At 46.0% G+C, this 24,109-nt stretch overlaps 1 protein-coding gene across 1 annotated transcript; it reads right to left on the bottom strand.

The window, feature by feature from the left end:
* Positions 1 to 312: 312 nt before the first annotated feature.
* Positions 313 to 22,907, bottom strand: tlcd4b (TLC domain containing 4b). The gene is made up of 7 exons (XM_056288605.1): positions 22,854 to 22,907; positions 19,016 to 19,168; positions 12,331 to 12,420; positions 1,455 to 1,513; positions 1,208 to 1,302; positions 974 to 1,047; positions 313 to 815 (listed from the first exon to the last, which is right to left on the bottom strand). Exons 2-7 carry the CDS (start codon positions 19,159 to 19,161, stop codon positions 467 to 469), a joined length of 813 nt encoding a protein of 270 aa, XP_056144580.1. The 5' UTR covers positions 19,162 to 19,168; positions 22,854 to 22,907; the 3' UTR covers positions 313 to 466.
* Between the last annotated feature and the right edge of the window lie 1,202 nt (positions 22,908 to 24,109).

Raw genomic sequence — 24,109 nt, 5'->3', positions numbered from 1 at the left:
AGATTATGGAGCGAGAGAAAGAGCGAGAGAGAACGAGAGGAAGTAGTGATGATAACAGAGGAAGAGGCAAGGAGTCAAGTGTGTGCTTTACAGCTCTACCTTGCCACCTCCAGCCAAAGACCTTCACCCAGCAGGGTACCAGTCTGTTGATGAAAACACTGAGACGGTAAAGGCTGGTGTGTGTGTGTGTGTGTGTGTGTGTGTGTGAGCATCCAATCCATTTGTTATGTGTCAGGGGAAGATCTAGAAGACTCGTACCCCCATCCACCGCCCAACCTCAAGGATATGAAGTGTTCAGAAGTGGGCGGGTGGGTGGGATCTGATGGGGAACTGACGGCTGTAAGCAATGCCACGGCTAAGGGTTAGGGGTTTGTGGTAAGAGTTTCCTGGATGTCCAACCTCCCTCTCCCTTAATGTTTGTTTCCTAAATAGTATTTTCTATTGTGCTCCTTTGCCCCTGACCTCTTTAGTCTGTGTGGTTGTTCACGTGGTTCTGCTTATCGGAGGAAGAGAATGTCTCCGGCCCTTTAGCCTTCCGTCCTCCGGACCTGGTCAGCACCTTGTAGCAGCCGCGGGTGATCTTGTACATCCAGATAGTGTTGAGGATGTCCAGGGCGATGCAGGAAGTGATCCAGGCCACCTGGGCACCCAGGCCGAGCCGCTCGAAGGCCGGCGTGCCAAACGTTGCAAAGACGCTGGACCAGTACGGGGGCATGACCGCAATGCGCACGAGGAAGAACACCACCGCCATGGCGACGCCGTTCAACACCACCAGCCGGTCCGAGCGGGGGTATTTCAGCGCCTCAAAGAACCACCTGGGGGAGAGAAAAGCGATTAAGACATGCTGACGCGTAAAAAGTGTGCGACAAGAATTTGAGTGCCGAGCCATGTGAGAACGGCGGGTGATGCACAACAGAAGGCGGAGAGATACACAAAGAGCGGGAGGGGTGCGTTTACCGCTACAACTACCTACCTTTGGTTCACAAAAGGCGTGGATAACTCTGAAATCAGACGAAAGTTGGCAAAGTAGGGAAGCACTCCACGAGTCTGCAGTGGGGGGGGGGGGGCACTAGTTATTACACAAACATGCTACACAATAAGATCAATTCTGGGATTATTCAAAATAATCTGATAACAGTAGCTGACGCAGCAAGTGAAAACTGCTATTCATTATATGCTCAGTTTGACTCCAGAGAATGCAACGCACCAGGACGTATCCGTATGCATAGAGCGCCGCCAAGTGGTGACACACAAAAAAGCTGTCCCCCATAGTGCTCCAGTTGCAGGCTAGCAGCACCAGGTCTGTAAACAAAAGAGAAAAGGGGAGAGGCTGGTCAAAGAACAGGCAACGTAAGACACGTGTTTGGCCAAGAGAAAGATCTGTCTGGATAAAGTCAACCTGCAGGTTCAACAAACCTTAAACTTCAGGGTTACAAAGAAGAAACACAACTTACCATAAATTAAGTAACCGCAGGTTATGGCTACGTTCAGCTTGACCAGGCCGGGATCACCCCTGCGGGACAGCAACAAAACACGCACTTTTAAGACACGGCTGTGACACAACGGGGGCGGTTCGGGCTCGAGGTGGAGCAGGAGGGAGGGAGAGCGACGCTTTTTAAGTATTCTACGCGGCGTTCGTCTGATCGATAACTTGCCGTTTCCAGCGCGCGCCGCAAAGCAACAGACCAATTAATGCGTGAATGCAAAAGGTAATACTCATTAATCACTGACTTGAGTTGACCGGGATTGATTGTCTGTTGACGAGATTCAACAGACACCGGGACATGACCCAGTTAGGTCTTGATTTAATTGTATGCCATTTTTTTAACAAAGCAGGGGCACGTTGACAGAGGCTGGACTTCTGTTTGCCCCTCATGTGTACCTCTAAGTGTAGCTGGGGTATTTACACAACAGGACAGATATACCTGAAGAATTTTTCTTAGTGTCATACAAGTATATACACAGTACTGCCTTAATTGATTTTCCCCTTCACTTTAGATGAAACCGGGTTTGTGGGTGTGGCCTAAATACTCCGGAATAAGGTTCTAAACAAACAGCGGGAGTCCGTTAGAACCACAGACATGCCCAGTTGACCGCCAGATGCCCCCGGGAACATCTGTTAAACGACTGGTCACAATAACAACCAAGGCATCCCCGCCTTAACAGACACCCGATACAGGTATCGCTCACAAGTATCACATCACAAACGGCTGGATCACGGCTCGCCTGTGTAACAGTACTCCGTGAGCGCACACGCCAAAGGCACATGTCAGTATGTGCACACACTCCCCCACACACACACACACACACACGGGCTCATTTTACATCTTCGACACATACTGTGGTCACCGTTGTCAAACTTTACCCTACACATTTCATCTGTCAAGTCAGAGGTTAGAAAGCATGCACACTAAGGGCGTCCGGGTTGGTGTGGCGGTCTATTCCGTTGCCTGCCAGCACAGGGATCGCCGGTTCAAATCCCCGTGTTGCCGCCAGCTTGGTCGGTCGTCCCTAGACACAATTGGCCATGTCTGCAGGTGGGAAGGTGGATGTGGGTGTGTGGCCTGGTTGCTGCACTACCGCCTCCTCTGGTCAGTCGGGGTGCCTTTTCGGGAAGGGGGAACTGGGGGGGGGGGATAGCGTGATCCTCCCATGTGCTACATCCCACTGGTGAAACTCCTCACTGTCAGGTGAAAAGAAGCGGCTGGCGACTCCACATGTATTGGAGGAGACATGTGGTAGTCTGCAGCCCTCCCTGCATCGGCAGAGGGGCTGGAGCAGCAACCGGGACGGCTCGGAAGAGTGGGGTAATTGGTCAAGTACAATTGGGGAGAAAAATGGGGAACCCCCCTCCCCCAAAAAGTATGCAAACTATACCGTCTATAAACGGTTATATAATGGTGTTTGGCAGTGCAAATATACCACACTTGCTGACAGATGATGTGACGTAAAAGACGCAAGTCTGAGAGAGGCGTGCCCTGAACAAGCATCTCTATTACTGCAACAAATTCTGGAAATCCTTGGCACGGTCAAATGGTTGGTAAAGGACTTGGTTTCGTCCTCCTCAGTTTGGCATCTCACCTAATGCCTTTTCCACAAGTAGTCCATGGGCCAGAGCCCAAAATTTCCTATTTCGGAACACTCAAGGTGGCAAAACTTACTTATAATTTTTGAAAGGATCCATGTCTGTAGATGATATTTTGGTATGATAACCATTCCTGAGTGGCAGCTGTATCACAGTTATCAGCTCATGAAGTTAACCACCCCCTAAAGTAAATTGCATTTTAGACGCTGGTGCATATCCTGGTTTAGCCTCATGGTCAGGACATTTTTCAATGTTCTATAATATTGTCTTTGGTATCATTTTAAAGGGGACCTTCTTAGCTTTCATTCAAGCCCTGTTGTGGATATTTCTCACAAATATAGAGGTCACTTGAGCTCTTCAACCCGTCAATAACACACATCTTTCTGCAATTTTCGCCTAAACTATATACTTTCTTTTAGCCCTGTGGCATCTAGGAATATCAGGGACACAAAACACAAAAACTGGAATACTCACAGGACTGTAAAGATTCAGGAAATGTATAATATACCCATACTATTTCATTGTGTGAGGTGATTGTGAACCTTAAATTAGAAGGGCATTATTACTAAGAAACTAACTAGACCAAAGCCAGTTAGTCCATGGGTCAGACCAGATATCGATATCACCCAAGGTCACACAACTTCACTGGTGCCATTTTATTTGGTACACTAACAGAAGTAAAATAATACATGATAACCTTTCCAAATGAGCAGCTATTTCATTTTTCTTTCAGGAAACCTGTTTCTGTGCCTCTCACGATTGTGTAGTTGCCCAGATTTTTACAAATATAGCATTTCAACACCCCTGGTACTGATTAGCCTAGCTTAAACTCTGGGACAGTTCTTAGTTGGCCAACAACCAAGGATAACCAGTACTGTGTACTTCCATTCATTGTGCTAAGCTAGGCTAACGTGCAGCCAGATAGCTTTCTACTAAACACATATAGAGGAAACTGGTATCTATCTTCTTGTCTCACTCTGGAGAAGATTGTAAGCTGATTTCCCATAATGTTAGCATGTTCTTTTAATGTATATGTTAATATGATTAGTTAAAGTGGCTACGAGGAACTTTCATCTTGTGTTGATTTTAGCGGCCTCATGTGGACAAAATACAGCTGTTGCATAGCAACTAGGTAATGTATCTATTTGTGGCTATGTAAGATAAATAATGGTAATATGACGCTGGTGAAGCAAAGTAAACTTTGTTTTAGTAGTGTTCATACACCTAAGTTACATGTATTTGTTTGTATGTGGCAGGTGAAAACTGACTGAATAGGGCCACTGGTGAACAAGCAAGTTTTTACCCAATACCAAAGCGCCCACGGGTGGAGTGCATTATCCACTGTTCTGATGATACAGATAAGCTGGTTTCACTACAAAGTGTCGACTCATGGAGAACTCTGCTCAGGGCAGCTCAGATACGAAATCATGCACCAGTTTTGAAACTGGCAAAAGACATTCCTGAGGGACAGATTCCAGCAATCTACTACCACAGAAAGTGTCGCAGTATCTTCACTATGAAGCAAATTCTTGATGACCTCCTTGCAAAAGAAAAGAAAAGTTGTGTCTCTGCTGAAGAGAAACAATCTAAGAGAGTAGCTCGACATGCTCCAAGTACATCTAGGACTTATGATGCAGAGTGCATATTTTGTCAGAAAAACAGCAAATATTCCAAGAGACAGAATACGAGAGAAGTACTGGTGCAGTGTCGAGAACTGCGAGCTGATGCAAAGATCAGGAGTGCAGCCACAAAGGGACAGCAGAATCCTTGCCATTGTGAGTAGAGACCTTGTAGCAGCTGAAGGGCACTACCACAGGTCATGCTATAGACTTTACACCAAAGAAGAGGTTTCCAAAGGAGAGGTTGCCAGCAATGAAGATGATGATGCTGCAGCCCAGTATGAAGCTGCTGTGAATAAGGCATACAATGAGCTGTTCCTCTTCATCAGGATGGAGCTTTTGGCAATCCTCAAGTGATGACAATGACTGATCTCTCTTCTAGACTGGTAGCTTCAATGAACTCCCAAGGCATTGCCCAAGTCAAGGAATCAACCAAGAAGCACATAAGGCGAAACCTGGAGAGTGAGTTTGCTGGAGCCTTGCAGATATTCCCTGATGAGAAAGGAAAATTCCTCCTCTATCCCGATAACTTGTCCATGAGGGAACTTGCCAAAGAAAATCAGTCTCTCAAAAGGGAGCTGCAGACCCTGAAAAGTGTCAGTGCACAAGATGTTATAGCCAAAGCAGCCATCAAATTGAGAGCAGACATTAAAAGTCAAGATGTTCCTCAAACCTGGCCGCCTGAAGTCAAACCAGAAGCAGAATGTCCTACCATTCCAGAGTCGCTCATTATCTTCCTGTACTCTCTACTCACAGGCTCAAATGATCCTGATCATGCATCCCAGAGAGTGCAGTGCCTTCTGCAGTCATTTGGCCATGACATAGTATATGCAGTGACATGTGGAAATACCAAGCCTTCCAAGCACATTGTTCTGCCATTCAGTGTCAAATCGTTGACAGGAAATGTAGAGTTGATAAACATCCTCAACCGACTTGGTCACAGTGTGTCCTATTCACAGATGGAAGAGATCAACACTGCCCTGTGTCTCCAGAAACTCTCATCATCAGGGAGGGGCATTGCCCTTCCAGCTAACATCCATCCTGGCATATTCACAACTTTAGCCTGGGACAATATCGACCGTCTTGAAGAAACTGTCAGTGGTGAGGGAACATCTCACAGAGTCAATGGGATTGCTGTGCAAGCAAAGCCAGTCAACCCACTTCCTGTCCAACCCATGCCCACTGTTCCCAAAACAAAGAAGAGAAGCATTGATGGACCCCCACCAATGTTACCAACTTACAATGCTGGACAACGGGTAGGGCCACCACAAAGCAAAAAGTCAGATGCCGATACTGCAGCCAATACTAAGCTTGCCAGAGAGAAAAACCTTCTTTTGGTCCTAGCACGCATGTCACAACAAGAAGAACAGTCAGTCAGCAGCTGGACAGGCTTCAACATCCTGACTCGAGGAGAGATGACGGTCATCCCTGACAATATAGGCTATCTGCCTACCATCAATGCTCCAGCGACACAAATGTCTACTGTCAACGAGGTGCTTAACCAGTCACTGAGCATCATGCAGTGCTTAGGCCTGAGGAAGATTGTCTGTGTCTTTGACCAAGCCCTGTATGCGAAGGCTGTCGAGATCACATGGAAACACCATGACAAGTTCCATGATATCATCGTTAGGCTTGGGGTATTCCACACCATCTGCACACTGCTGGCAATAATAGGAAAGCGTTTCCAAGATGCTGGACTCAAAGACCTCTGCATTGAGTCTGGCATGATTGCAGAAGGCTCAATTGCTGGTGTTATGGATGGCCGCAAGTACAACAGGGCAGTGCGACTACACAAGCTCCTGTATGAGGCTCTCATGCGACTGACCTTGAATGGTTTCCTGTCCTGGTTGGAAGAAACTCACAGGAATGACATGGTTCACCTGAATGAGACACTGAAGACCATTGACAGCCTTGGGAAAGAAGTCTCACAACATGCTTTGAAGGAGGTCCTCGAGAACAGCTCTTGTACACGCATCATGGATCTATTTGAAGTCTACCGTGAGTTCCTTAGAGGTGGAAACGGCAGCCTCTCGAACTTCTGGATGTCCTATTTGGACATGGTTGAAATCTTGTTGGGGCTCATCCGAGCATCCAGAGAGGGAGGAGACTGGATGCTACACTTGGCTAGCATTCGAGCAATGATCCCATGGTGCTTTGCTTATGACAGGATGAATTATGCACGCTACCTCCCCTACTACTACGCCCAGATGTCTGAGCTGCCCATCACACACCCAGATGTGTACACAGAATTCATGGAAGGAGGCTTCTCAGTCCAACTGGGCTCCACCAATCCCTTTGGCCGAATCCCTGTTGACCAAGCTATAGAAGAAACGGTGAACAAAGACACCCAAACAGCTGGAGGGACAAAGGGATTCAGCTTGAAGCCAGGAGCTGTGACCAAATATTATCTCACAGCTGAGTATAGAAGCATGTACCTCAGACAGCTGAGAGACCTGACAGGTCAAGGCAGGTGCAAATGGTCTCATCCAGATGTACAGAGTCCAAGGATCAAAAGAGATGAAGCAGATGTCCAGTCTCTCATGGACCTTATGGAGAATAACTGGCTCAATCCTATGTCCCCTGATGAGATTGATTTGGTTAGCCTCTCCACTGGCAACATGGCTCCACCTGATGTGACCATAGATCTCTTGAGAGCTCTTGAGAAAAGAGAAGAGGCCTACCAAGCATTCCAGCAAACAAGGTTAGATGCAGACCCACCACCTGTGAAATTCCACGACAAGATGACCAAGCAAAGTCTGAAAACATTCTCCAATGTCAGCACAAAACAAGCTCATGGAAAGAAAGCACAGGATGTGGTTCTGAAGGCAGATAGAAACCTTTTCAGTCACATGATCCTGGTGGCTGAAAGCAGGAAGGTGAATCTGAAGGATGTCCTTGCCTACCCATTGGGCCGACTACCATGGGCACTGGCAAATGCTGATGGGTCCTTACGAAAAACAAACAAGGCTGCACTTGCCAGAGAGCTTGAAAAGAATGTATCTCCTGCAGAAGACATCCCAATCCCATCTACTTCCATCATTGATGGGATGAGCCTGGTCCAAAAAATGAATGGCAAGAACAAAACCTTTGCACAGGTGGCAGAGTCAGCCTTGACCCAGGTCCTCCATGAGGGAGCACAGAGTGGGAGGATTGATGTTGTTTTTGATGTCCATCACCAGACTTCGATCAAAGATGCTGAACGACTGAACCGGGGTGGAGACATCACTCTCCAGTACAAGAATCTTGCAGGGGGACACCACGTCCAGCAGTGGAGAAAATTTCTGTGCAGTTCCTCCAACAAGACCAGTCTCATCAAGTTTCTGGTGGAAGAGTGGAAACTCCCACGATACAGAGCTATGCTGCATGGCAAGGTGTTGTACATGACCTGTGAGGAAACCTGCTACAAGTTGACAGAAGATGGGTGTGAGGAAGCAGCAGAACTGCACTCCACACATGAAGAAGCTGACACCCGTCTGCTCCTGCATGCATTGCATGCAGCAAATGCGGGCTCAAAGTCAGTTATCATCACAGCTGAGGACACTGATGTCATGGTGCTTTGTCTTGGCTTCCAGAAGGACATCACCTGTCCCATCTACCAGAAGTGTGGGACTCAGAACCGCACATGGTTTGTCGACATCACCAAACTGGCAAGTTCACTTGGAGACAGCATCTGTGACAGCCTAATTGGCTTACATGCCTTCACAGGCTGCGACACTGTCAGTGCATTCGCTGGTCGAGGGAAGCTGAATGCCCTGAAGATAGTGAGAAAGCACACTTCCTGCCAAGAGACTTTTAGTCAACTGGGACAGACATGGAATGTGAGTGATGAGCTGTTCCAGAAAATTGAGCAGTTCACCTGTCGGATGTATGTTGCTAATAGCAGCACTGCTGAGGTGAACAAACTGCGTTACCAGCTCTTCTGCACCAAAAGGGGAGAGGTTGAGTCCAGCCAGCTGCCACCATGTAGAGACTGTCTCTTTATGCATGTTCAACGAGCCAACTATCAGGCAGCAATATGGAAGTGCTGTCTGCAGGCTAACCCTGTGGTGCCAAGCCCTACTGAGTATGGATGGACAGACGAAGGCAAGCTGGCCATTTACTGGATGCGCTCCCCACCAGCACCAGATGTGGTCTTGGAAATGCTAACATGCAAGTGTGTGCATTCATGCAAAATGCCAAGCTGCATGTGCCTGTCAAATGGACTTCCATGCACAGACATGTGCAGGTTACAGACCTGCAGTAACCAAAAACAGCAGGATGGTCCAGAACTGGACTTTGAACTTGGGGAGTCAGATGATGAGAGAAACGAGCAGTTTGATGAATGACAGTGTGATGATTCTGATGGTATTACTGTGGTAGTAGTCTATTGATGCACAGGATGTTGATTCTGGACTTGGTTACCCAGAGCTTGATAACAATAATGTAACCATATTCACATATACCCATTACCCTACCCATTACCATTACATATACCCACTAATGATATGGGATTACATGTATCATTGACTAAGTATATGTAAATGTCAATGTTGTTTAAAATATTAAAATAGTTCATTACCTCACTATGGTATTCCTTTTTATCATGTATTTTGATTGTGTATTTAAACAAATGTATAGAGACCAGTTTGTGACCTAACTGGCTTTGGTCTAGTTCTCATTTAAGGCTCACAATCACCTCACAAAATGAAATAGTATGGGTATATTATACATTTCCTGAATCTTTACAGTCCTGTGAGTATTCCAGTTTTTGTGTTTTGTGTCCCTGATATTCCTAGATGCCACAGGGCTAAAAGAAAGTATATAGTTTAGGCGAAAATTGCAGAAAGATGTGTGTTATTGACGGGTTGAAGAGCTCAAGTGACCTCTATATTTGTGAGAAATATCCACAACAGGGCTTGAATGAAAGCTAAGAAGGTCCCCTTTAAAATGATACCAAAGACAATATTATAGAACATTGAAAAATGTCCTGACCATGAGGCTAAACCAGGATATGCACCAGCGTCTAAAATGCAATTTAGTTTAGCGGGTGGTTAACTTCATGAGCTGATAACTGTGATACAGCTGCCACTCAGGAATGGTTATCATACCAAAATATCATCTACAGACATGGATCCTTTCAAAAATTATAAGTAAGTTTTGCCACCTTGAGTGTACCGAAATATCGTCTGGCCCATGGACTAAAGAGGTTATTCTGCGCCCCGTCTGCTTATCAACAGTATCAGTTTACTGATACCCTAGGGGACAGCCCACTAGGGGACAGCCCACTAGGGGACAGCCCACTAGTGGACAGCCCGCTAGGGTACAGCCTGGTGGTTCAAAATACACACATGCAGCGCCGTGACCAGAGTACAAAGGCTGATTAGTAATCACATCAGCCCGATTTGGGTGGAGTGTTATAACTGATAACCCGCCTCTTCCTCCATAGCGTACAGCCTGCGAGCCTACACTACGCTTTGTTTGCTGTAATGAAAGGTTTTTACTTCCAAAACCCCTCCAAAGTCCTGGTAAAGTTTCTTGGAAACACAAGGCGATCAAACCTGCCCCGGCCAGAATTACAATTTACGCTTTTGAACGCCGTGCCGCAGTTTGAACATTTCACCCCCCACCCCCCGAGATTTCATCTCTTTTCAAACCAAGCCAGTTCTCCGCTCTTCTTGTTTCAAAATCGGGATTAGCCAATCGAGAAAATGCAAGCAAGGCGGCGCAGGTCCAACAATGTGCGTGTCAGTTGGGTGAATTATGATGACAAAAGGCATGGCACAGTTGCCAGCAGGACTGGTGTGGTAAAAAAAAAAAAAGGAAAAAAAAGGGCCAAGGCTGCAGCAAACAATACAGTTTAAAACGGCCTGGGTCCGAGCACTGTAGTGCTATTGAGCCCGGCGGGCTGAACAATGCTGCTGTGTGACAGGTTTTAACGACCCTGTAACACAATCCCACTGAGCGGAGAATTAACGCTTACGCCACGCCAGTGTTGCAACCAACCCAACTTTAATACACTGAAACACTGCGGTGGTGACGATGCGGCCAGAAGGTTGCTGGTTGATGGGTGAGGGCAGCACACCGAGGTCGCGGAGGTGGGAAACTGCACCCAAAAAAAAAAAAAAGGAGGGAGACAGGTGTGAAAAACACTCAAGGAGATGAAACGGATGATGTTCGAATACAAATTGCATGTGAAAGCCAAAAAAAAGGAGGAAAAAAAAAAAAGAAGGTGGACATCTGGTCACAAACAGAACCGCCTTTACACATTTCAATCAAAGCCGGGCTCAAACACGTGACAAAGGAGGAAATCTACATTTTACAATCCCTCCCCTGGAAAATGGAAGACCTCATCTAAAGGGGAAAGACAAGGAGGCCTGTTCGAGCCTAGCGAGTCTGTGAACCCCTTGAAACACTCTGCAGACGAATACTGGTAGCAGGGGGAGGAGGTGGAGGACGAGGAGGAATGGGGGGGGGGGCCTTCCTTATTCCCCCTTTTTCAATCCCCTCCCCTTTGCCCCCTTCTTCTCTTTTCTCGCTCCATCAGCGATGCCGGCCGGGGCGACAGCGAGACAATAAGAGCGAGGGAGGTGTGCTGTATTGATTCACAGCCACAGACGCAGGGTGCTGCTGGGGGGGGGGGCGCTAGAGGCAGGAGGCTTGGGGGGGGGATTAGTCACGATGGGGAGGGGGGGTGAGGGGCAGGGACTGGGCTGCTGTTGTTTGCTATGAAAAGGCGCCTTGTTGGTGCGATTCTGCTCTGTCTGTTCGGTTCCAGAGAGGATGAAAAAACAGAGGGAACTGGAGAAGAGAGTTAGATGGGGAAGGCAGAGTCAAGGGAGAGTCTGCAGATACGAGGGGGTGTGTGAGAGAGAGAGAGAGAGAGAGAGAGAGAGAGAGCGAGAGAGAATGATTTAAATATAGACAAAAAGAGGGAAATTACCACTCTTTTTCAGGATTCATTGATGCAAATCACTGTCATCAGTAGCAAAAAGAGGGGGGGAGAGAAAAGACAATAATGAAAGGGTAAATCCAGTGAATCTACACCTCTCAAGAGATTCCACTGACAGATGAGATCCGTTATTTCCTTCTCCTGCTCCGTTTTTGACGGGGGGGGGGGCACCATCATAGTTCCCCAGGTGTTTTTTATCTACCCACCCACCCACCCACCCACCAACCAAACTCTCTCCCTCTCTCGCTTACCCCTCCCTCCTCCTCATCCCCTTCATCAGTTTCCCTTCCTCCCCTGTGGGCCAGTCATGGCCGCTGGTGTGAGAAGACAGATGTGAGCAGACAGGTTTTAGTTCCTTTTCAAATATCTAAAAGAGCGTTCGCGGTAATGCCTGTGATTATTTTTTTTGTTTTACTTTCGCCCGTAAAAACGACAACACGCAGAGGCGTAACGCACCTAAAATACCCCCCTTTACCGCCACCGTCTTTTCCAGCACCCTGGGACTCTTCAGGACTTTTTGAGTAAAAAAAAAAGAAAGAAAAAAAGATCAGTTTCTCTTTTTTGCTTTATAAACTGACGGTGTACCTTGCCAGGTGTGATCCGTCATTCGGCTGCGTCTACTCGAGGCTCATTTGACACAACAGAACGTTTTGGGGGGGGATTTTGTTGGTATGGTGTGACGTTTCTGCTTCTCTTACCAGACGGGGTCAGTGTTGACGGCGTCATCGAACCACAGGATGTAGAGACAGAAGAAGCCTACGATTAAGGCGTGCACAGTGGACACCAATCTGGGGAGACACGTGGACGCCAGCACACAGAAACAGACACAGAAACAGACACGGGAGTTTACAGGTAAAATGCCAGTAACAGTAGTAATTACAACAGTAACAATGAAAATAACATCACCACTAAACCAGTGTTGTAGGACTCGAGTCCAGGACTTGTGACTTGACTTGGACTTGAGCACTGATGTCTTGGACTCGAACATTGACTGCATTCGGACTCGGACTTATTAATTGATAAAGACTGTTTTTTGTGCAAGGGCAGGCACGTGTGTTCCACCTACATGCAGATTCACGTGCATACCCTAATGTTCATGTCCTTGTTGACTCGGACTCGACTCACAGACTCTTCTTTGGGGACTCGGACTCAAACACTGGGGACTCGAGACTCGACTCGGACTCGAGGTTTAGTGACTCGACTACAACACTGCGCTAAACAGGGATCCGTTACTGAGCAGCAGAGGTGGAAAAACCCGGTCCGGGAAGTAAAAACCCTAACCGTGTCTTTACTCCATCCATGTACTATTAAACCAGCTCTTTTGGGAAACTAGTCAGTGCAATCTGACAGTTTAGTACATGGGTGGAGTGAAGACACAGTTCGGGTTTTTACTTTCTGGACCGGGTTTTTCCACCTCTGCTGAGCAGTCATCGTGGGGCGTGTGCCATCGGAATAGAAAGTTGGGGGAATTCTTACAAGGCTTGAACGAGATCAGGTTAAAACGTGTGTGTAAACAGGCCTATATCTATCTATTCATGCATGCGTGCCAACAAGTCTGTGGCAAGTGAGTGAGTGTTGGTGTGTGTTTGCACAAGGGGAACGTCTACCCAATCAGGTCCGGCTCAGCAGTACCTCTGACATTTGGAACGGTTATCTGGGCCAGTGAGGAGATACTCCAGCGCTCCAATGGCCCTTATCGCTCCTAAGCCAGACTCACAGTTTCTCCATTGTCACCACGGAGTGAGCCGGGGGCACAGAAACCCCTGGCCACGGGCTAAAAGCGACTGGCCTGGGCAAGACCGTCGCTACAGACACGCTCCCGTCTGAGTGGATGAGTCCATTATAAATTCCTACACTAGGAGTTGGGAGCCGAGTGTCCAAGAATGGAACACACACGGCCCGACTAGACTGAAGGAGGTCGGCGGAGCAAGTGGTTTAAACTGTGTGGATGACGTTGTGAAACTTAAAAATCATGTATGTCGTGTCCAGGGGTGGGACGATATGAAAATTTCATGTCACGATAATCTCGGCCAAAATAATTGCAATTCACAATATTATTTCGATAATCATCAAAATATGCTAAAAACTCTTAAGATGGCATTAAAACTGGAATCACTTCACCTTATATTTTGTTAAGAAATATTTTTACTGCATTACAGATAGGACATCTTTGCTTAGTGAATATCCTTTTTAGTGGAAAAACAAAGACAGATTCAGGCCTTGACCACGTGTATACGGATATCTTTCTTCTAGGGGTCAACCGATATCGGCCTGCCCGACTATCGGATGCATTTTTAAGATTATCGGAATTGTTGTTTTTTTTTTTTATCCAACTGCCGATAAAATAAATGTAAAAATGTGCACTTTGGCTCTGATGGAGCTGCTTCTCTCTGTCCGTACTCACCACTCTGGTCTCGAGTAATGTCCCACCCACAACACCGTCTGATTGGTTACACCACACGAGCAATAGCTTATCCACAGACGGGCACAGAGGAACACATTTACAGAGTGGAGCAGCTCCAGTGAGCGAGCGGAGCTGTCCCCCCCCCCCCTTTCTCTCCAATTGTACTTGGCCAATTACCCCACTCTTCCGAGCCATCCCGGTCGCTGCTCCGCCCCCTCTGCCGATCCGGGGAGAGCCGCAGACTACCACATGCCTCCTTTGATACATGTTGAGTCACCGGCCGCTTCTTTTCACCTGACAGTGAGAAGTTTCACCAGGGGGACGTAGCGCATGGAAGGATCACGCTATTCCCCCCAGTCCCCCCCCCCCCGAACAGGCGCCCCGACTGACCAGAGGAGGCACTAGTGCAGCGACCAGGACACATACCCACATCCGGCTTCCCACCCACAGACACGGCCAATTGTGTCTGTAGGGACGCCCGACCAATCCGGAGGTAACACGTGAATTCGAACCGGTGATCCCCATGTTGGTATGCAACGGCATAGACTGCTACGCTACCCGAACACCTCCGTGGAGCTGTGTTATGAAGGTAATGCCGGGTCAGACTACACGATATATGCCTTTCACGATGGTCACCATGTCAGACAAGGCCATCATACTGCCATAAATTCTTGCTGTGTCTTGGGCGGGAGACTGGTGACACTACAAGTATGAACCCGACTAATTATTGTATGCTGCCTTTCACGATCTTGTGTGAGTTCATAGGTCGTTGGGGAGGAGTGTCAAGAAGTTGTCAATCATAGCTACAACAGTGCTGTGTGTGATGGTGGCGGTCTTGTGTTCCAAATAAATAAATAAATAAAAACTATTGTATACACTATTGTGGTTAGTGCTACTGGGGAATGATCACCTAGCATAGCTTAACCTGCTACTCATATTGTTCAAGTGCCTCCGCTATTCCTCGCCAATAGCCTCTTTTTTGACTCCACCATGGTCCTCCTTCGAGCAAACGTCAAAAAGGCAGGAGTATTGCTGCCACTGCTCAACGAACCTTTCCTCGGTATTGTTGTTCCACCTGATATTAGCAGCAGCATCCCTCTCTCTCTTTTGTCACATTTACATATGAGCGCCAGAGAGCACTCTGTCATCCAACTGGTCAACGTCAAGGAACACGTCATAGGTGATGTCACACTAGGCAGGAAAATACAAGAAATTCTGACAGGCTAGACTTTTCGTCGGGGTGTTCTGGACGCCACATTGCTATTCTTTGACTATGTCACATTACAAGGGGGTCAAGATGCCCGCTTGTCACTCCCGACATTCATAATTGGGTCCGAAGCTGGAAATTTGTCGGTGACGACAAAAATCGTGTCAAAATCGGGCCGAATTTGTGTAGTCCGATCCCGACATAAGACAGCAGATATTGCCAAAGTTGCAATTAACATCACAATCCTCCATGCTGAAGTTGCAAAAAACACCACAATCTTATGATCAATTTCTATGACGACAAACACGCACTGTCTCCCAGTTACACCACTGAGTAATGCACTTTATTGCAGTGATATACAGTCAACTAGTACGAGTTTATTTGTGTAGCGATAGCTATATCTTTGAGTAACATTGGTGCCAGTGCAACTGCAACTTATTTTAGCTACCATATTGCAAACGCAACATTACTCGCAGGTATGAGTTGATGTTTTTACAGGTAGCTGACGGTCGTAATAGCGTAAGCTAATGTTGAGTCTTGTAGAGCTACCTTGAATGAGACAGCAAACTTCAACAAGTTTATTTGTTGATGAGATAATGTTGAAAAGTTCTCTTTTAATTAAACATATTCTTAAAGGCATTTCAATGTTCTGTGTCGGAGTTTGTGTTATTCTAAATTTTGACACCAAGACTTTAATTTTTACTGCAAATGTATAACGGTTCCAAATAACGGTTATCGGTCTCCTAGATTACTAATAATCGGTGCGGGCCCTGAAACAAACCACATTGGTCACACCCTAACATTTCCCCACTCCGTTTTAAAAAAAATCTCTGTTTTAGTAACCTAAAACGCCATTTGTGTGGATGAGAGGCCAAAACGTAGAGGAAAATTTTTGTTTTGCAAAATATCCATATCAGTGTGGACAAGGCATCAGACCAACACCCAGCAGGTAATCACAATGACAATTTGTCACTGTCGCCACTTGTCAAGACAAGATGTCTTTGTTGTAGCTTTGTTGTACCCGAGTGGGACCGAGCCGCTCGATTTGATATATTTCCACATCCGTAGCTTGAAAACAGACATCTCAAACAATGTCAACTCCGTATTAAATGTAACACAACTGACCGAATGACACTTAATGACAACAGTCATAAACACTCCTTCATGTTCACAGCAGGTTTCATGTCAGTTGTGTACACTCCTTCAAATAACGAATTCCCAAAGTCCCTCCACCATCACACTGGGCTCCGGCGGGACTATCCGGATCCCATAACGGATGGAAGGAGGTGGCGTCCCGAAGGACGCCAATCCTCCACAAAACAACCCAGCAAAAAGAGGGCAAGACAATCACCAATTATCCAACAAACACAAGAAACGCTTACCTGGTCATGCAGAAAAGACTGATGGAAAAAAATCTCCAAAGTTAGAAACAGAAGAGACCAAGAGAGAGCAAGACAGAAAGAGAGACAGCTTGACAGCTTCTTCAAGTCACTCACGTGAGGATATTCATGATTATCCCCACTTCCGATTATCCCGACAATGGAAATTTACCACGATCAACTTTTTGTGAATGTTTTTTTTATTGCGATCAGCAATAAAATCCTATAATCATCCCATCCCTAGTCGCGTCCTTTGCGTTGACAATTGTTTTGGCATCTTATTGGTTATTACTGTATTGAAAGGTAAAAGAAAATGTAACACAGCAGAACAGAAAACAAATTAGAAAAACAGTCAAATTTAGGCAACCCTTTCTCAAACTGTCTTCTCTTTTTGCCCTCTCATTCAAGCTGTGGTTACATAAAGATCACTCTGAAAATCTAAACACTGTCTGTTACGCAATGACGGAAAAAGATGAAGTGAACAGAGTTTGGCTCGTAACTTTCCTGTGCATGGTCCTATACAATCCACAGATATGGATGGACAGCCAGATCTGGAAGAACGGCGTAACCTAAGGTTGCTCAAACGCTCAACAGTGAGTAGATAGAGAGGGAGAGAAACAAAAAATCTGTATGGACCAAGAGGCCGTGAATGGTGTTGCATAACCACAAATTACTGCCCTTTGAACTTAACCCCACAAAACTGTTCTTTGCTCCACAAATACATTCATATTACAGCTGCCATGGTGTGGAATGCTGACAAGTTGGCCCCTGGCAAATTCCTAGAGACATATGCTTATAGTTCATCCCAAAAGAGTTGGCTGGGGGGGGGGGGATGTGTGTGTGTGTGTGTGTGTGTGTATATATATATATATATATATATATATATATATATATATACATATATATATAAAATCCAGTGAGTCAAGCAAATTCAAGTGTTTGTTGAACACTTTCCCTACCGTTGAGTGTTTCTTTTAACAAAATTATATATATATATTTATGATAATTGCTTATGGCATGAAACATGGCATGAAAATGATCAAATGTCATGATTTTCAATCCATTCATCAAGCTTTTTTGCCAATGTGTGTATTAATCATCGCAAACCCGCCGGCACTGCTGGCCACCGCAAATCATCACAAAATACACTTAATTTCGCAAATTAAAAAAAATCAAAAATTTTAAATGGTTTTTGAAATATTTTTTCGAACTGTGCAATCCTTGGAAAGTGCTGATTCTAAAGATACCTTTGTTTTTGTTCTACAATGAGTATTTCTGGAGTTTTAAGCGAACATACAAACATACACTCTCGCTATATATATATAATATATGGCATTTGTCTAAGAGTACAGGGCGGTAAAGGATTGTAACACCAAAGTGTCAAAAGTGAGCCAATTGGATTATGATATTTTTTTCGCCATCTATTAGTGTAACTCCCACAAGCTCTTTTTATGCCTAGACCAGAAACATTGATATTTACAATACTGGGCAGACATTTCTTGGTTTTTGTTTTGTTTTTTTACAACTTGGATCTTATTTTCTTAGCTTTTGTTATTGTGCTTATCGATTATGATGTTGTTTTACTCACCGACATCATTGTGGAGAACTTGAACACAGGACAACCGCTCAATACAGCTTTATAATGATTTCTTGTGGTGTCAGACAACCCTTAAATATGTCCTTTCATCAACATTACATGGTATCACAGATAAACTGTGTACACAATTTCCCATTATAGTAGTAGGTAGTTAGTCAATGAGTGCTAGTACCTATGGTAAGTATATGTGAGTCAATCCTGAAAGCTGAACCAGGAAGTATCTCAGCAATGCCGTCAACCACTGATAATATTGAACATTTTGAGTAACAACTCTTCACTTTCATTTTGGATTTTACTTTCAAATAGTTAAATTGGAACATGTCAAGCTCATGTTCAGTTCCCTTACAAGATGCCATTGTAAAGCTGAGTTCAGCAGTTTTCCTGTGTCCTAAATCACCAAAATGAAGCCGGTGAGTAAAATGATATCATAACCGCTATGCACAACGGTAAAAACTAGAAAAATAAGACCTATGGGTTATAAAAAAACGGAATGAAAGACACTTAATATTCTAATACAAAGATATAGCATAAAACATCCATTGAGATATCAGAGGCAATGTACATTTTTGGTTGTGTTAATTCTCCAGCACTGCAGAATCAGTCAAATCTACAATGAGTTCAATAAGTGTGCTACACACTGTAGGGTAGGTGTGCATGAGGAAAATTGTACCCTTCTTGATTAATAATAACCATTACCCTACTTTAGTTGACCACACGCATGCAAACAATCATACAAACACACAGATGCATTTGCAGTGGGGGGGCCTGTGGTGCGTTTGCTTCTCATGTGACCAACCTCGAGTTCCACTCGGTGAGCTTGGTGGGAGGCAGGCGTCCATAGCCTGGCGTGATGGCAGAGGAGAACAGCGGGCTGGCCACGGAGAAAAGTAGCTGGAACCCCACAAAGCTGCCAGCCACCACAGTCAACTCTCTCGTCTCCATTACTCACCTACACACAAAATGGGAGAGAGTAACGAGGGGGGGTTAAGGGTGGATGGTACCCATGGACAGCTTCAAAAATCAATGACTGCCAATCAACCTGGACACTGCCATTTGTGGGGATTTGGAGTGACGGGGGAGGGGAGACCGGATAAATTGGTAACCTACATTACTAATTTAACCCCCAAATGGAGACAGAACGGGAAAGAGACAGGGGTTCAGGTGAGACCAGAGCTTCCAACAGGTGGGGCAATTCATCAAGGGAACAAGACAAGATGAAAGCAGCAAGAAAAGTGGGGTCGTGGAAGATTAAAAAAAGAACCTGTTGGGTGTTGAAGAGCCAGTGGGAAATGTGTGCATGTATGTGAGAACTGACAAAGCATTTGGATCAAAATGAAGTACACCATGGTTACACAGTACATATTTTGCAAGGGGATTTACATTAGTTGTATAAGCCATGCAAAAGAACAAATCCCTGAAAAGAAAACAACGGTGGTGCAATGCAAAAAAAGAGGATTGCGAAGATGGAGCAAGACTTTCAGAGAATGCAATTTAGCCTGTGAGGGACTGCGTAATACACAAGCAAAAAGGGGGGAATAGAAATGGTAGCAGTGGAGAAAGGTAGCTCATCCATCCATCCATTATCCGCTTATCCTGCTCTCAGGGTCGCGGGGATGCTGGAGCCTATCCCAGCAGTCATTGGGCGGCAGGCAGGGAGACACCCTGGACAGGCTGCCAGTCCATCAAAGAAAGGTAGATCAATACATATTTTAACAAATGAGAAACAAAGACGGACACTGGAAACTATACATGCGCACACACATTCACACACCAACCAAACACATTACCCCCACACAGCCCGAAGAACTCTGCCTCTTTTTTATACTTCATTAGCTATCTCCTGAATTAAAAGTCCTAAAAGAGAGTTGCATGAGTCAAATAGCATAACCACCCCTCCCACCACCACCCACACACACTCACTCACAGATAACCAGATCAGAAAAACTGTGATTAAGTCCAGACAGTTGGCGACTCAGTTGCTAAGCTTCTTGAGCACGGGCTCCAACGAGGCCATAAAAATAGCAAATTCTTAAAATAAGTGGCACTTCCAAGTTTACTCTTATTGGGTTTAACCTACCGGTCTGCTACATCACCCAGGTATTTCAAGAGTCAGGATTGAGCGTCAACCACTTACTTGCCTCTGGCCTCCTTTTTTCAGAGGGGAGAATAGAAACAAGTTTATTCCTGGTCCTCGGTAGGAGCTATGGCCTACTAGTGCCCGATCGAGCAAGCATTTCTGCAATTGATCCTTGTTGCTCTGTGTTTCAATTACATTGATTTATGAGCAGTTACCTTCCACAGCTTAAAAACCGTCTTTTAGAAAGTCTCACCCTACCCCTGCAAATATTTAGAGGTAAAGCAGACCAGAGACCACCACCTGACAGTGAAAAACGCAACTACAAATGCAACATTAACCACACAATTGTCCATATAAGCAATGATATAGCAACTGTAAAAGTTGTTCTCGGATTACAACATACAATGACCTGATCCTGCAGCAGTGTCAGCGGCACATCTGGGTCTTAGAAACACAATTACAAAAACCACATGACCCTCTGTTTTCTCACTTTGCCATCTTGAATGGTTGTTTTGCAACGTTTATCATTATAAAAACTTCCATGTTGAGGTCATCCCTGGCCTGATAAATACAGAATAATTTTGATTGACTCAGAAAACCTCTCTTCTCAATACGACACCAGACTATTCCAAAACCTTCCCATCGCAAAAATTAACAACTGCAATTGGCAAAGATCACTGATTATTTACAGACGCACAGATGGCAACCGATTATTAGTCATGTATTCTGTGAAGTCATAGTCTTTCTAAGGCAACCAAAGTAGGTTACCCTTTGACCAGCACATGACACTTTAGGCATGTAGCCTACATTAAGTTCTATAATTACCTTAAAAAAGACTAATGTCATGCCGTATGCCATCTACAAATAAACAAGAAGTTCGGCACATAAAACAGCAAGGCAGAGATGGAAAACAGGACATCTCATGACAAACTGCCACAAGCAAACGCAAATCAAATCAAATACCAGATAGTACATTAAGTTAACAGTCTTGCTCAGACCAGATGGTGCAGTTGTCAGAGCTGAGGCCTTAAAATAAAGTTTTCATCGAGATCTAGAATGACGTGAAACAGGTGTGGGTTTGCACAATGGGTTTTTTTTCTCGAAATCAACCAAGATTTAAAAAGGACAAGACTGCAAACCTGATTTCCACAGAATCAGTGGAGGAAAATTGCAGGCCGCTCCGTACAACTCTGCATTCAACATCCTTCGCTAAATTGGCAATGCCCCAACACAGAATCTGAGGTAGGGCAATTGTCCTTGCAACAGCCAGGAAATTGTACCCCCCCCCCAAAAAAAGAAGCCGTACAAAAAGAAGTACACCATCCTGTTTGGCAATAAAGCAGCATTTTGTTGTCCCTCGGTAACGACACACATTCCTGGGGCAACGCTGATCATATGCTGCATGTGCTTGAATAATTCATTGGTATTCTTCACCTGGCAGGCCAGTTTAGACTGCCCCGTGGGAAGAAGAGCAACCCCCCCACCACCACCACCACCCCCACCCCGGTACTGCGCCTGGCTGCTATATGCAAGCAAGTTTGCCCCCAGCATCCACGTTTGCCCTTGCTCCTGTGAACTATCTGCTGCTGTCAGCAAACTATGACCCCCGTGGCATATCGACCAACATAAATAATAGCGGTTCAATTTCCCCTGTTCCAGTGGAAATCTAACACGCCCCCCCCCCCCGCCCGTCTTACCGCATTGCTACACCGGACCGCTGGGGTGACTTGCTCCGATCCCTACGGACGCTCCGAGCCGCCTGAAACTGCCTGTTCGGGCCACGACCACAACGTGAGGGAATATATACACACACACACACAGGCTGGCAGACAGGTGTCGGACTTGCTGCCAACCACGAACAAATCTGAAGCACCTTTATTCAGACAATACGCAGCCTGGGCTGACTAACGTATTCCGCGAGGGGGGTCATACAGCTCGCCTGTACCACAACAGTGATATCATATAGTTCAAAGAACAAGATAAAGAAGCCACCCCACCCCACCCAATGCGCTGCACAGTTAAAACGTGTATTTTTCCGCGAGCAGAACGAACGCTAAGTGGAAATCTCCCCCCGTCAGAGAGGGAAGAAGGAAAGGCTTTTGTCATGGAGGCTAACGCAACAATCGCGCTCAACTTGCCGTGGGAGCCCTGCAGCCTCCCACGGCGCGTCGGGCCATTTGTATACATGCCGCGGCTGCGAATGGCGAGCAACATGTCAAAACAAAAATAACAATAACAAATAACCACCCGCCACCCCCCCCCTCAAATATGGGGCACGTTATTATCACAGGTAAACACTTCGGCCGAGTCGCAGCGAGCAGGGAAAAGCCAGCGGAGGGGAAACGGCAACACCGACAGCAACACACCGCCGACCGCCAACCGCCGAGGCAAAGTTGTTGACCGGTGGCGAGCGAAGCTATGCTGCACACAGCCTATAGCCGGTGTGCTGGTCGGAGGGAGGTCTCTTTGCTATTTAGCCAAAAAAATAAGAAGAAGAAGAAGAAATCCGTTCACTGTGAAAGCAACACGGGGTTTACGAGGCGAGAAGCCTGGTTACCTTACGTCCGCCACATAGGTCTGTCTGTCCGGGGAGACGCAACGGCAGCTGCCGCTCGGCCGCCGTCTTCTTCACTTTCTTGTAACTTCCACTAAGCTAGCAGGACGGCTAACCTCACGGCTCTCGCGCAGCACACTCGCTCTCGGCTCGCGACGGGAGGGGAAGAAAAAAAGGGCTCCGCCACGCAAACAACGCCGGGCACGCATAGCCCTCTCAAGCGACTCGTCTCCTTATCTTGGTGCCGCCCTCGCCCACTGTGACCTCTTTATGAAAAAAAAACCCCACAAGTTTGAGGATAAAGTTTTACTCGTTTTATTGTAGCATTGACAGTGAAGTTAGGGTTGACCTGTGACGTCGGGGAGACTCCGCCCCCTCCGGCACACGCCCCTCGTCTTGGCCACGCCCATCGGGAACAAAGGCCACATTTGCAGTATTGCAACCATTAATGGAGGTCTGAGCACAAATTGCCCTCTTATCAAATTGTGAAGGGGCTCCACTTCTTGGCATTTTGTCACGCATTAACAGGAATGAGGGTTTTATCAGTCGGGCGAAAGGGATCCTGTCTTTCATAATTTGGCCGCTGACACAAAGTTGACAGGATTAGAAAGTTTGCGTTGCGGCTACACAGGAACTGCGGTCGTTTCTCTCCGATAGGAATTGTTCTTAATTTGCACCGAGGCCACGGCAAATCTCGAGTGGGGAGAGGATTTGCTCTTGTTCATTATGGCAACTTAGGTGTGTAATTCTTTGTTCTGCAAGCTAAGAAATCATTTCCCCCAAGTTACAGGCTGAGTCAAGGTTGTCTGTCTGGTTCCTCCACTCAGAATATTTTCCTCTCCCTCAGAATGGCCTGTATAGAAATCTCAAGGCTTTTCACTCTATGCCTTCTCTGATGGGCTTACAACAAGTAGCTTGAAAAGCCATTTTCTATTCAGCAGAGAAATGCTTGAACCGCGGTGCATTCTTGCATGCCGTGCATTAGAAATAGGATCGCTATCAAGTTATCAATATTAATGAATTGTGCCGTTATAGAATTTTCATATTCTAGCAGCAATAGATAGGGGGGGCAGTAGAGAGGGGAGCATGAGAGATCACAGCACTGTATTGAGAGAGCAAATTAGTGACTGAGTCAGAGACAAAGACAAGAGAGACAAATTTAGGAAGAAGGATTGCATGTCGGCTGCAAAAGTGTCAGAGACGCGCATGAAGCCAAAAGCACGAATTCAATCTGTTACCAAGGTGAGCCTAAGAAATAA

This window comes from Lampris incognitus, chromosome 10 (genome assembly GCF_029633865.1).
Source record: "Lampris incognitus isolate fLamInc1 chromosome 10, fLamInc1.hap2, whole genome shotgun sequence".
Classification (NCBI taxonomy): Eukaryota; Metazoa; Chordata; class Actinopteri; order Lampriformes; family Lampridae; genus Lampris; species Lampris incognitus.
Note: the sequence above shows the minus strand (reverse complement) of the source record. Positions and strands in the feature narration are given on the sequence as shown.